Source organism: Mastacembelus armatus, chromosome 6 (assembly GCF_900324485.2).
Source record: "Mastacembelus armatus chromosome 6, fMasArm1.2, whole genome shotgun sequence".
NCBI classification, from domain to species: domain Eukaryota; kingdom Metazoa; phylum Chordata; class Actinopteri; order Synbranchiformes; family Mastacembelidae; genus Mastacembelus; species Mastacembelus armatus.
Genome location: NC_046638.1, coordinates 7068010 through 7081538, shown reverse-complemented (window position 1 = coordinate 7081538; position 13529 = coordinate 7068010). Strand labels below are relative to the sequence as shown.

General features: G+C 39.4%; 2 protein-coding genes across 6 annotated transcripts; one reads left to right on the top strand and one right to left on the bottom strand.

Annotated features, from left to right (window-relative positions):
• The first annotated feature begins 146 nt into the window (after positions 1-146).
• On the top strand, positions 147-3527 carry tnnt2d (troponin T2d, cardiac). Of its 2 annotated transcripts, XM_026310932.2 has the most exons (13): positions 150-278; positions 1145-1199; positions 1363-1373; positions 1460-1477; positions 1617-1638; positions 1724-1781; positions 1890-2006; positions 2083-2160; positions 2258-2365; positions 2462-2571; positions 2679-2769; positions 3076-3113; positions 3370-3527. In XM_026310932.2, the coding sequence occupies exons 2-13, from the start codon at positions 1162-1164 to the stop codon at positions 3413-3415; spliced, it is 735 nt and encodes a 244-aa protein (XP_026166717.1). In that variant the 5' UTR covers positions 150-278; positions 1145-1161; the 3' UTR covers positions 3416-3527. The 2 variants fall into 2 exon arrangements, with proteins under 2 accessions (XP_026166718.1, XP_026166717.1); XM_026310933.1 differs by lacking the exon at positions 1460-1477 and having other exon boundaries at positions 147-278.
• Positions 3528-3685: 158 nt separating this feature from the next.
• Positions 3686-13186, bottom strand: dnm1l (dynamin 1-like). Of its 4 annotated transcripts, XM_026311819.1 has the most exons (20): positions 12991-13186; positions 11277-11421; positions 10644-10673; positions 9918-9964; positions 9473-9544; positions 9242-9328; positions 8770-8932; positions 8555-8675; positions 8322-8453; positions 8022-8228; positions 7778-7898; positions 7536-7691; positions 7317-7406; positions 7125-7217; positions 6872-6925; positions 6592-6663; positions 5199-5375; positions 4786-4895; positions 4507-4666; positions 3686-4290 (listed from the first exon to the last, which is right to left on the bottom strand). In XM_026311819.1, the coding sequence occupies exons 1-20, from the start codon at positions 13090-13092 to the stop codon at positions 4234-4236; spliced, it is 2196 nt and encodes a 731-aa protein (XP_026167604.1). In that variant the 5' UTR covers positions 13093-13186; the 3' UTR covers positions 3686-4233. The 4 variants fall into 4 exon arrangements, with proteins under 4 accessions (XP_026167604.1, XP_026167606.1, XP_026167605.1 ...); XM_026311821.1 differs by lacking the exon at positions 6592-6663; XM_026311820.1 differs by lacking the exon at positions 10644-10673.
• Between the last annotated feature and the right edge of the window lie 343 nt (positions 13187-13529).

Below are 13529 nucleotides of genomic sequence, written 5' to 3'. Positions count from 1 at the left end.
TGAGAAGCTGGTGACACCTTGAATGAATCTGTTACACTTTGCCGGGGCATGAATGTACCTGTGGAATATGTGTGTATTAGTGTGTGTGTGTGTGTGGTGAAGAGAGAGACAGAGCTCTAATGTCCAGCTGTCTAACAATAGACAGACCAGCCATAGGGTGCTGCAGTCACATGAGTAAGAAGGGCTGGACTATGTATCCTTGATGCTCAACTTGTTTGTTAAGCTCAAGGAGCTGAGGTCTGTGGCTCGTCTCTGAGCTCCCTCTGTCTGGGTCACAGGTAAGGACACACTTAGAACAGTGCTGCTACTTTAAATTAAAGGATTGCTTAGTCATAAATCATGAAATCAGTTGCTGTCTAAAATATTTCCTAATTCCTTAAGTTTTCCCTTTAAGTTTTCCAAGAGCACATTTTCTTGTGGCTGAACTGCATAGATGACTAAAAAAGAGTGCTAATACTTATAATTTGTAGAGGCACTGATTTTGGTTTTGTACTCACATTCTTAACTCTATCCTGTTCTGACATATAAATTACCTGAGATGGAACGTAATCACAAAACTATACCTAAGTACAACTTATTCTTAACTGAAGTTTTTCATTTTTACATTTTAATTTTACTTTGTATTTTATTAAAATCATGATAACTGCAGTGCTTTAGCTTTCAGACACTAAACATGTAGTCTTGTATGACACAAAATAGAGTTGGACATAGTACATTTAGTTACTTGATTATTCCATTAGTGCATTTTCAGCAGTCAGAAATATAATATTTCTTTTACACCAACAGGTAGTTTTGCAGCAGTAATTTCACATAATGAGCCATTTTATTATTTTATTCCTAAATATATTTAGCTGCTTTTTTTGTTTTTTTTTGGTTTTTTTGGGATACAGCAGGTTTACATTAAATATTAAATTGTTTTACAATCATGATATTGCATCTATTGCAGCAGTTATATCATAATAGAAGATAGATAGTAGATCAGGAGACATACTCTATCAGTGACAGAGTCAGCTGAGGTATCTGAGTGAATACTGACACTCACTGTAAACTGTGTGAACTGTTGCCATCTCGTGCTCTGCTACGTTTTTAATGATGAGAAATGGTTGCCGGTTTAAAAATAGGCTAACGGGGGTCCATTTTGCAGAACTCATCCAGAACAAAATGTCTGACACAGAAGAAGTGGTGGAGGAGGAAGTTCAGTATGTAATCTTTTTTTTTTTTTTAAATTCTGCATTTGTTTATTAACATTGATATGGTTTAATTTAGTAAATGCATCATAAAGTGTGCCATTTTTTAATTTTTTATTTTTTTGGGGATATTTCAATTATTCTTTCTCTTGTCTGTGCTGGCGTTGTTCTGAAGGGAGGGAGAAGGTAAGAAATTCCCATCTGTTTCTGTTTGTATGTATCTGATCTAACTTCCAAACGTTTGGCTAATCATTTGTCTTCCTGGTCATCAGCCCATGAGGAGGCAACAGGTGATAAAACTATCCTTTGCTGTTTTTCCTTCACACTGAGTCTTTTCTTTTCATACAACAGTTTATAAATGATCTCTTAAATATATTCTTTACACTTGTCAGCTTTTTGATGCCTACTGTTTTCTTCTCTTTGTCTCAGATGAGTCAAAGCCCAAGCCTAAGTAAGCATCTTAGCACTTCTTTAGTTAAGCAGTTAAAATACCACTTAGTGCAGATTATTCAATAATAAATTGTCTATATCTGCAGGTTTATGACAAATATTACCGTCCCAAAGATCCCTGATGGTGAAAAAGTGGATTTTGATGTGAGTCAGCCTTAGTAAATGCCTCCTTTTTGGTAAAAACATTCATTTAGATCAAATTTAACAAAACAATAGCTACATTTCCGTTATGTGATGTTGATTTGATGGTAGGACATCCACAGGAAGCGTCAGGAGAAAGATCTGGCTGAGCTGCAGTCTCTGATCGAGGCTCATTTCATCCAGAGGAAGAAGGAAGAAGAGGAGCTCATCGCCCTCGTCAACAGGATTGTGAGTGCGTCAGGGGAAGAGGAGTCACAGTGTCTCAAGTTGTTCGAAATAACCTGACTATCTGTTCCTGTTGTAGGAGAAACGTCGTGCTGAGAGAGCAGAGCAGCACAGGATCCGAGCAGAGCGAGAGAAGGAGAGGCAGGCCAGACTTGCTGTACGATCTCACAGTGCACCAACACCACTCTGCTTTATTTCATGCATCATAACAGTATGGCAGCTGTTGATGATGATTCATCTGTGTTGGTATGCAGGAGGAGAAGGAGCGTAAGGAGCAGGAGGAGCAGCGTAAGAAACAAGATGAGGATGCCAAGAAGAAGAAGGCTCTGACTATGTCCCAGCAGTACGGTGCTGGACAAAAGGTCATTCCACTTCTTTTGTACTATAGTTTTTAAATGTGAAACATCAAGTCCAAAGGTGATAAGAGTAGTCACAAATCCATTATTTGATCAAAACAGAGTGACACCAGAAAAGGCAAGAAACAAACTGAGAGGGAGAAGAAGAAGAAGATCCTGGCTGAACGCAGGAAGCCGCTCACTATTGATCATCTGAATGAGGAAAAGCTCAAGTAAGAAAATTTCATATGGACTGATTCATAACAAATGAAGTTGGCTCATGCCAATACACAGATAAACTAATAACACTAATCATAATGTTACTTTTTAATGTTTGTAGGGAGAAGGCCAGCGAGCTGTGGCAGCGGCTGATGGGGCTGGAGGCCGAGAAGTTTGATCTCAGTGAGAAACTCAGAAGACAGAAATATGATGTAAGTCATCCAAGTTATGTCAGACAAACCCAGTGCAAAAGCTGATGTAGTTTAATCAGAATAAAGGTTTAGTTTATATAGAAGAATGATATAAGAAATTATAAAAAAAATTATCAGCATGAGACAGCCTTTGATATTTCTATCCACACTCATGAGAGAACAGAAGGTAGCCTAATAGTAATTACAGTATGCAATTTCTTTGATGCCTGAGTCTACTGAAGCTCTTAATAGCAGCAACATCTGATGGACATGTTAGGTGTCCACTCGGTTTTTAAAAATTCTGAGCAATGTTTATGTGTCTCGCAGATTAACCAGCTTCTTTGCCGAGTCCAGGATCACCAGAGGTAAACAGAGAACATCTGAGTGGATTAACTTGATTACCATTTTGTTTCCTTTCACGTAGTCTAACTCAATAATAACCTTAGTGCTTAAAATCTTAATTGGTGAGTGCAGAAATGATTTTATTCTTTCCCCATCATTTTAAGTATTAACATCCTAACTGCAGTTTGGTTGGATTTGTTTAGCCTATACGCCAACGTAAACTTAACGAGTGACCTTTGGTTCTCCTGAACTCACTGTGTACTCTGCATTCCCTTTCAGTGCCAAAGGTCGCGGAAAGGGCAAGATGGGCGGCCGACTGAGGTAAAGCAGCTACTAAGACGGAGACAAGGCAGACGGTGACACCAACGACTGGCCCAAGTGTGTATTCATTGTGTAACCATGATATCAAAACAATAAATAAATCATTACATATGCTTTACTGCCTCTTCTCAAACTATACAGGCTGTTTGATTCTGTGTCATTCTGTCCAATATACAGCCCTATATTACATCCATACAAAAACTCACTATGGTGCTGCAACCTCTAAGAATGTGCAGATCTTGTTGAAAAAGCAATGCAACAGGACCAAATAGGGTTCAGCTTTAGCATTATTTTTTTTTAATTCTTGCCGAGATAAAAATAATACAGTTTTCTACAGAAACAGAATAATATGTAAAAATGTTGGGATATTTTCAGTGAAAATATTCCTGTGGACAAATGATTAGACGCAATATTTTGCCATCATATGATCAAAAAACTGACATGAAGAGAACAGCTACATGTTGTCTCATGGGTTTGTCATTTCTAGCTTTATTTCAAATCTACATTAAGAGAAGACATTCCTCAGCAAGGCTCCACATAGTGGTGATGCACAACATTATTTATATATTTATTGCTTTACATAAGAAAAATACTGTATAATAACCCAGGACAAGAGCGTGTGTGATACTGATGGTGAGAGGATAATACGTACTGCCCAAGTCCTTCCTGGACATTAAATCTAGTTTCCATATAAACATATCCACACCAGTGCATTTTAAGGTGGTTTGTCTCTGCAGCCTGAGGTGCTGGGAGACTCAGGGAGTCTTATCCATGAAGGTCCACATGGGATGAAGAGAACTTGCTGAAGAAGAGAGGTTGTCCTCACCATAGGTGGGTTTCTCTGATCTCTGCAATCACCTGGCTGGCTTTCTGTAATGCCTGCACACACGAATTAAAAAAAAAAAAAAAAAATGAATCAACGCAATCTTATATCCTAATCACTAGGGTGCACCAGAGGAGTTGCAGCGCCTCTAAACTGTCTCAAAGGGCAAAATAACAGAGACAGTAAGGGATGTTTTTACCCAAACTTTACCTTTAGTCGGTATAACTAGTGGATAACTGACACTAAATCTTGTTCCTATCCAAAGCTGTTACCTTCAGCATGTCAGCAGCCTCGTTGCGCCTTTGAGCCATGTCCTCAGACTCTGTCAGCAGCTCGTCCAGTAGGGTCGTCTTGTATAACTGACCCACCAGCTCACTCTGCAGGCAGTCCTTCACATGGTTCACCAGGAAGTGCATCACTGCCTTTGGTACACTGAGGTCAAACAACATTAGACGGGGAAGAGAGAGGGAAGCACATTAAGACAGAACCAAACATTAATATTTTTGGGTGAACAAAAAAAAAAAAATAAGCACGACTAATTAAATGTGTACCTGTCCTGGATGTTTTTCCGTACAATAAGAAAGTATGACTTGATGAGTCTTTCGATCACCTCACAGTCCCTCTGCTCCCGTGCAGACAACTTCCTGGACACTGGAACAGGCTGGAAATGAAATGGCAACAAATCCGTTTGTTAATGAACCAGACAGATGCAAACATAAACAACAGTAACATGAAAGTGCTACGACAACTGATCACAAACACTGTGTCCTATAGATTCAACAGCCAACAACAGGAAAATCATTTTGAATTAATGTCTGTCTCAGCTGGTATTTTTGATGAATGACAATTTTCAACAAAATACAGTACTGCACTTTACTAATAGTTCATATTTTGCCTTAATTATACCTCAGAATCAGCGACTATTCCAGCAATAAATATAAGAAATGATGCATGAGTTACCCACCACATCTAGCAGATTAACAGCGTGGCCTCTCTGTGGGCTTGCAGGTAATGGATTAAGGGGCACAGGCCTTTCACCAGTTAGAGCTTCCTCTCCCTTCTTCAACAGGCCCCTCCAGTTTCCCATCCCACCTTCTGTCTGTTCACTGACAGGTCCAGTCTGTGAGCCACCAGCTGCTGCCTACAGGGAGGACAGAGATCAATTGAGGATGTATGAGGTATCCACTCATGGACACAAAGGATGCACGTGCTAGAAATATATCAGGTGCAAAGAAAGTTAAAAAGAAGGCTAAATCAACAAGGTAAAAAAAAAACAAAACAGTACACTGATATGAGAACCTGCCAGTTTTCAAAATATTTTACATAGTAGCATTTAATCTATTTCAAACACGTTCATCCACACATCTGTTCATTCATAAGTTAAAACTAAACAAGCAAAGGGGTTGGTGGAAAACATTATCAGGCAGTGTGTATACCATGCATTCAAAAGGAGTTGTTAGAAGAAAACATAAGTCGATTCTGAGTATAAGTATGACTAGCAGTTCCCTGGGCACAGAGACATAACTGCATCATTGATTTGCCTCTGTCAGCAGCAGCACCAGTCCCTCACTACAAACTTACTTCTGCTCGATCGCCGTTTTCAACTGCATGCTTTACAATCTGCACTTTAAATACATATGTACAGCTCTTTCTTTTTGGTAGCACTAGCATTTCCTCTTGTTTACAGTAAATTACATTTCATGTTTGTGTAAATGTAAATTTTTTGTTTTTCCGTGGTGTATTTTCAGTTGATTCACGAGTGTAACCATTGCCATCTTGTGGCCAAATTAGACTGTTGGCATAAAAATTGCTAAGGTTAAAAGTACCACAATAAAGTCCAGAAAACACAGTTTTTACTTAACCCAGGTTTAGGATTGGGTGATGTGATGATAAACGTCATGAGAAAAGACAGATTTCAAGACATTTTGCTACACTGATCTGATCCTGAAGCCTGTTTTTTCATTGGATTATACTGAATATTGTTCGTATAAAATCACAAGCTCTTCTTCATTTCATCACTTGTAAATAAAACAGCACATGCTAACTGAGCTTAGAGTCATCTGTCAGAGCAGCCAACATGCAAAAGAAAAAGATTCAATGTACAATACAGAGTGAAGGTTAAAGGTCAGCTCAGCAAGGGTAAAAATGGCCCTCAAACCACACTGGATTCCTAAGAGCCGAAAGAACTGATTTACATGTAACAGGGGTTTGCGTGAGTTTAGAGGAATAAGGTACTGTAAAAAAAAAAAAAAAAAAAAAAAAAAAAAACATGGCATAAACTTGACAAATAATGACAATAAGGGGTTTGGTTTGGGTAGAGGGCATATGTGGACAGGCAGGGGATGAATGGGACACACCTTAGCAACCTCCCCCTCGAGGGCAGGAGGCTCAGTGAGGGAAAGAGGGTGCCCACCTGGGCCATTAAGGGACTGAACAACACCAAGGAGAAAAGAATGGACAAGAAACGGACATCAGCTACAAGCAGAAGTGGCATGAACTTTACACACCGTAATGTGGATAGAATAACTGTTTTAGGTTTAATATAGAAGAATCTAAAATGAGTTCATTCCTCTGTGAGATCGGACTGAAAGCAGACACATAGGAGGGGTAAAGAAAACACATGGACAGTGACTATACCTTGTCCCTGGGGACAGTAGAAGGCTGGTCTCTCATTCTGTTGCGTCTCTGCTCCTATAAAAACATTCACATTTTTTTTAGCATTAATAGATGCTAACTTTTGAATGTGCAGCAGAATCAATGCTGAAAAACGCCATAGCTTCACAATTAATCTTATCAGCCTGAGACTGTCAGTGAAAATTACAAATATGCATTAAATAAAAGTATTATGTGAAGCAAAATATAACCAAGGGAGTAGAAGCCAGTTTCTTACTTCTATGTTATTGTTCATGAGGCCACAGGCATCGGCAAAGTCAGGGTGCTTTGTGTTGATGTAGGCCAACTCAATGGCAACCAGGTTATGAACCTGAAAAAGAGAATTAATTAAAACAAAATAAAAAAAAAGGGATGTGAAGTGACTACCCTTTAACTGCTTAGCTGCTTTTTATGGTGAGCAGGTCCTGACCATTTCATTGGTGACAGGAAGTCGCTTTCTAAGCAGTGAAGTCACGACTTCTACTATGGCGTCGTGGAGCTTTGGAAACCTCAGCAACTCCTGCAGAGAAAAACAATTTTCTTCATCATCATCATCAGCACCATCATCATCACCATCACCTGGTGTGCTCCACAGCACAGGAGGAACCCAAACTCAAAGTATATATGTACATGTGAGTGTGTTTCTCACCTGTGTGCTATAGTTGCTGCAGTGTTGGATGATCCTCTGCATTTCCTCATGAACGAGCTCTACGCAGCGCAGACCGGGATCCTCCAGACGCTTGACCTGCCGTTTCACCAGCAACTCAAAGGAAACCTCAGGCACGAACAAAGCAGGCCTTGGGCCCTGTTAAAGGAAATGAAATGACAAGTCATCAAAAAAGATGCCACTTAAAATCAAGAGTACAAGTAAGACAGGTGGCAAAAACCAACCGTTGCATTTCTGATCGCTGTGAGCACATCGATGGTTGTCAAACCCCCCAAGGGGTCTACTGACTCCAATGTGCGACCAAATGTCTCATGAAATATATAACAGATTCTTGCTCCACCACAGCTGAAAAAGAGGAGACCACATTAAATACACAAGCAGTTTGTTTTCACTCAGTAGTAATAGGCACGCTGGTGCCTATTACTGTTGTAAGAAGGTACATGCTGTTCAGAGAGCTGTGCAACTCACAGTTCAGCTGTTTCAATGTATTTGGCAGTGCCCTCTATAGTGTTGCAGTACTCTGCAGCAAACTTGGTGATGAGCTGCAGCAGCGTGGCACTCTTGTCTTCAACAGGCTCACCATAACTGCTGAGTAAAGACTGATATTGGGCAGCCAGTACATTGATCCTCGTCTTCAGCTCAGGAAGACAGTCTCTGATGTGGTGCATCAGTAGCCTGTGGCAAAATAAAACTAACAAATTACCCTTTGGAAAACAAACAACTGTATGTCAACATGAGTGAAAATATAGATTTTTCCCATGTCCATACCTGTTCAATGTTCTAGCCAAGTATTTGGTTCCATTTCTATTTGCAAGGGAAGGGTACTTTTTTTGTAGGAAGGCATATTCATCACGAATAGCATCTGCCACAGGCTTCTTTTGATTGATATCCAGCTGACTCCTAAGAAAATGCACAAACAAAATATATACTCAGGAAAATGTGTTAGTCAACTATCACCAAATAACTGTTATTGAGTATCTATTGGAGATGTCTCAATTTACCTGTTGACTACTCCAATAATGCCTAGTTTGACAGGAATGACCCTGCCCATCAACACGTCCATAGCATCTGTACCGGCATCCATCAGATCCAACTTGGTCACCACTGCCAGTGTCCTCCTACCTGAAATACACAGCCATGCACACCAGCTACAAAAGCACTGCTGTGATATGGAAGGGATTAAATAGTACTTGAAGAAAAGAAAGAGGTCATTTACCATCAGGGTCAACCTCACGGGCGACTTTAAGGGACTCTGAAGTTGCCATGTCTGTGTTGGCAGCAGTCACAGCCAGGATGATGGAGTTAGGGTTGGAGATGTATTTGAGGATGAGTTCTCTGATTTGGAGCTCTATGTTACTGGGCTGGTCCCCCACAGGTACCTGTTTGAACAAATACACATCAGCTTCAAATCATGACAAGGTTTCTGCAGAGTTAATCAAATAGGTGAAATGGAGCCCCCTACATGCACAGTCCACTGCTGTTCCAGTGTCACCAACACACAAAAGTTTTTAACGTATTTAATGTTATTACTTAGAGAAGGCAAGAACATATAGTTAAAACCTTTGTATACTAAACTCAAGGAAGTGAATTCATTCTTTTTAAGACTTTAAGAACCACAGATAGCCTGCAAAGCCTGAAATTATTTTGCAGGATGCATAAAAATGGAAAGCAATAAAAAATAACTTTACCTTTGTAATGCCAGGAAGATCCACCAGTGTGAGGTTCACAACATGTGGTGAGAAGATTTTCAAGTGAATGGGTTCTTCACTAATACCCTAGAAAAAAAAGTGGCTTAGTTACTTTTACAGACTGAGTCATAACCTCAGTCAAGTTATCCAAGATCATCCAGAGTCTCATTAGGTATCATTTCCTGTTTGGCAACTTTTGACCTTCCCTCTTGACAGGTGTAGTTAGCATACCTTGTTATTGCCAGAAACTCTTTCGGTTTCTGCTTCAATTTCTTGCCTGATCTCTTCAAAGTCTGCGTAGATCTGAAAGGACAATTTCACAGAGAAAGGTAAGGACTCCAACATGTTAGCAACAAGATCAAGCATCACAAAAACAGGACAAAAACCATTTCCTGATCCATCCTAGCGTCATGGGAGCTACTGACATAGAATAAAAACTTCTTTGTTCAAACTGTGTAGAGGTCACATGACACAATCCAACCTTCAAGACATTTGCCCAATAACCATATGAATATTTATATCTGCTGAGAGAGTGTGTGCACTGTTTACAAAAGGCATACTATGAAACCACTGCATCTTATCCATAACTGAATCAATAGGGGATACAGAACAAAGGTGTTTCATAACCAGATAGTGTAGATATTTCTACACTATAGCAGCAGAGTACTGGCTCTACCTTGTTTTTAGTGTGTAGAAATTTTCCCCATTCCTCTCCATCGATGCCTGTAGAAACACAAAGTTGAGGACAGATGTTTCAGTTACTACTGTGATAGATGTGGCCTTGAGATTAGTGTTACTATTTTTTCGATAGCTATGCTAAATGTCTCAAGGGGAAATACCCCTGTTGCCAAAAATGGGACAAAAAAAAAAAAAAAAAAAAAAACGTCAGTCAAGGATAAGTTTTTTTTTTAAAAAATGTAACAAAAATAAATGAGTAAACCAACAGTAACGCCTGTGGTTTTCACACAACAGTAATGGAAGAAAATTATAGCTTAAAGCGAAAAGCAAAAAAAAAGTGCATATTGGGAAGCAGAGGCCTAGAGGGTGTAAAAGCTTTTCAACATAAACAGAGAAGCAACTTCACAAGTGTGAATTCTCACCCACTGTGACAAAGCCAATATATGTGCTCTTGGAGGAAGTTAGAATCAGTAAACTAATGTCTTTTAAAATGTGTAACAAATCATAAAAAATATTTTCAAAATTTTATTTGTCTAATTTCAACTAATAGCAACCAGCTTAAACACAGGGGAGGGCATGGGCTAAATAAAGTGAAGCCACATGGTTTGGCAGCTTTGGAAAAACTACACAAATACAAGGCAGGATGAGCCAAAATGGACAAAAAGGAGAGGGGAGGTTATGTAATATCCAAACACAATGAGAGTTAGAGCAAGGAAAAGGAGACCTCTGTAAAGGCGTCCATTTTTCCTGGATTCTGTGGTTAAAAAGAGACAACAGGAGACAAAAGGGTTAAACTTGCTATGGGTTAAACTTGCTATGTGCAGCAATGCAGAGTCACTCTGAGGCCATTCCCAGAGAACAACATTAAATACACTCGGCACATTTTTGTCTCCTCTGCTTTTCACTTAGAACTGGAAGATTGGTATCTACATATTCATACATATTTACAATAATTTTAGTTGACTATTACTAGTACATTTGAGGATTTAGATTATTTATATAATATAGAAATATAAAAAAGAAATATAATATGTTGGTAATAGTAACATTTAAACAAGTGATTTTTTTAAAGCTATGTTTACAAATCCCCTTTACATTTAATGTTTCTGGTCAGCAAAGGTAACCAGAACTATTACAGTCTCTAAGTAAAGTAGTAAAGTTTCTCCAGAATGCAGAATCAGCTGAATTGCAATTATTCTTTACATTGAACCAAACCTCTAACCGAAGCCAGAATTACTGTGGGTGGACACTGCTTTCAACCTGCTAAAACCTACATTACCAAAAACAGCTGAATGTGGGAAATCAACAACAACCGAACAACACAATACAGAAGAGACAGAGGTCACAGTGATGTTACCATTCTCTTCACTTGTTTTCCTGCGGTCCTCTGGGTCGATGTGCACTAGCTGGAGGATGAGGGGCCGGCGTGTGACGATGCCAGTACCACGTGGCAGGATGTCTCTGCCAACAAGACTCTCTAAAACAGAACTCTTCCCACTGCTCTGTAGACAATAACAACAGCAGCATAACAAAAATACAAGACTCAATTATATGTGACTCACTGGGTGGAGAAAGGCAGATACAGCCAAAACACACTCTAATGAGGTTGATAGTATTTGACAGTTTTTGTTATTTTACTTCAAAGATACTTTGATATCACGGCACACGCTTTCAGATGCTTCAGTAACCTTAACAGCATTTGACTGTAGGATGTAGTCCTAATTCAGTAGACCTTGGTCTCATAAAAGCCACTGTTAAGGCAGTAGCAGCTTTGGATAATTGGAAAAAACTATAAGGCAATATGGCAGTGCTGAAGGCCACTCACAGGGGGAACACAAAACCCGTGGTTGGTTCAGATTGTGTTCAGTATTCATTCACAAAGGTACTGGGTGCCACTAGGAAAGCAGTTCTTGTTTGTTGACATGTGTGGCAGAGTAAGCCCTAATGAGATCTGGTGAACTGAAATACCTCTTTAATAGAACAGAGCTCATTTCCTCAGCAGGAGATGAGAGCTAAAAATGTTGCGTTACTTCTTCTGTAGCTCTAAATCTAATGTTGATCTGACAGTCAGACAGGCCTCATTATAGACATGATAGGCACATCTAATGAATAACACTTGGCATCAGGTCTCAATTACAGCTGTTCTTAGCTGAAGGTCTTGAAAGAACAAACAACCCCTGGCCTGCCAATACGGCTGAGACAGTCACATCCTATTAGCCAGCCGGGGAACATAAACATGTTAGACAAAACCCACTTTAAACCAATCAGGCACTAATGTGTGTACAAGGCAGTTAGACAGGACTTTCAAAGTAAAATGTACCTAATACACTTTTAAAAGAGCACAGATTGTTCAACGTGTGGATGGTGAATATAGTCAAGTCATAACATGGCAAGTTCAAGTCCATACAGAAGGATTCTTGGTAGGAGAGGAATGTGTTTGTGTATAGAGCGTAAAAAAGATCAATTTCTTTGATCCACAGAAAAACAATAACCTTTTTTCTGCTCTTCTTTGTCATAAATCTCTGTAAACTGAAAATTCATGTTTGTGTTGGTCGAACGAAACAAGATATTTCAAAACATCATTTTCAAGTGTGCTATCTTTAACTTTTTTTAATATAACAGCTACATATTTCATACACTAACGTTAGCTAAGCTTATCAATAACTAAAAGATTATCAGCAACTTAATCGATACTCAAAATAATCGATAGCTCCAGCTCAGTTTATGAAATCCTATGAAAATCTAATCAGATAAAAGAAAATCAGAATTATATTTTAGGTTTTAAGGCTGAGATCTGAAGGAAACAACCACAACGTGAAGTTACTACAATGACTTTTTAAATGAGATGACATGGTGCTAACTAATGCTAAATGGTTGCTAAGGTAGTTATTGTTGGCTAAAAGGAGAAAGTTAAAATTAGAGCCGGTGAAATTCGGTCTACAGATTTTTGTCTGCAGCAGTCAGACGAAACAGAAAGACAAAGTCATATCAGAACATCAGAAGTAGCCAAAACAATAAGGTGGCGCAGGCTAACTAAGTTGCTAGCCTTAAAGCAAAGGCTCGCTTCTCACCTGAGTTCCCACAACTACTATCTGCGGCAGTTGAATGATGTCTGCTCCGACCGTGTTAAACACATCTTGCAGTTTGTTGATGACAGGAATAAGGGCCTCCATTAGCTCCGATACAATCCCGACCTGTCAAATCTGCAACTCAAAGTCATTCAGTGTCCCTCAGCTAAAGCTACTGCCGTATCTTTGGATCTGTATATAGCTGCGCACGCGGCTTCTCAAAGTTGCATCATGGGAGTTTGAGTCAAAGCATAGTTCCCGCTCAACTGTCTTGCCCTCACCATTTAAATTTTCCAAACTACATTCTGTCTTAGCCGCGATGCACCAATAAAAAGAAAGATGATTTTTCCTCTGCGCAACAGTAACCAGGGTGAGAACCAAAATATTTGGGCCACAGATGAATGGGCACCTTTATGCGCACCTCTCAGCCAAACGTTTCCTCTCTTTGGCTGATTCTCCAATCCACAACGCGAATGAAAACAATATTATCACTACACAACATAAAAATAAGCAGAGTGAAGTTCGGTTTGTTCTCTAGATTT

Coding starts and splice junctions, on each gene's coding strand:
- tnnt2d (XM_026310932.2), top strand. CDS start 1,162: ATGTCTGACACAGAAGAAGTGGTGGAGGAGGAAGTTCA. Junction 2,007..2,082: donor TCGCCCTCGTCAACAGGATT/GTGAGTGCGTCA, acceptor TTCCTGTTGTAG/GAGAAACGTCGTGCTGAGAG. Junction 2,572..2,678: donor CTGAATGAGGAAAAGCTCAA/GTAAGAAAATTT, acceptor TAATGTTTGTAG/GGAGAAGGCCAGCGAGCTGT.
- dnm1l (XM_026311819.1), bottom strand. CDS start 13,092: ATGGAGGCCCTTATTCCTGTCATCAACAAACTGCAAGATGTGTTTAAC. Junction 6,926..7,124: donor TCATGAACAATAACATAGAA/GTAAGAAACTGG, acceptor ATGTTTTTATAG/GAGCAGAGACGCAACAGAAT. Junction 6,664..6,871: donor CTACTGTCCCCAGGGACAAG/GTATAGTCACTG, acceptor GGTGTTGTTCAG/TCCCTTAATGGCCCAGGTGG.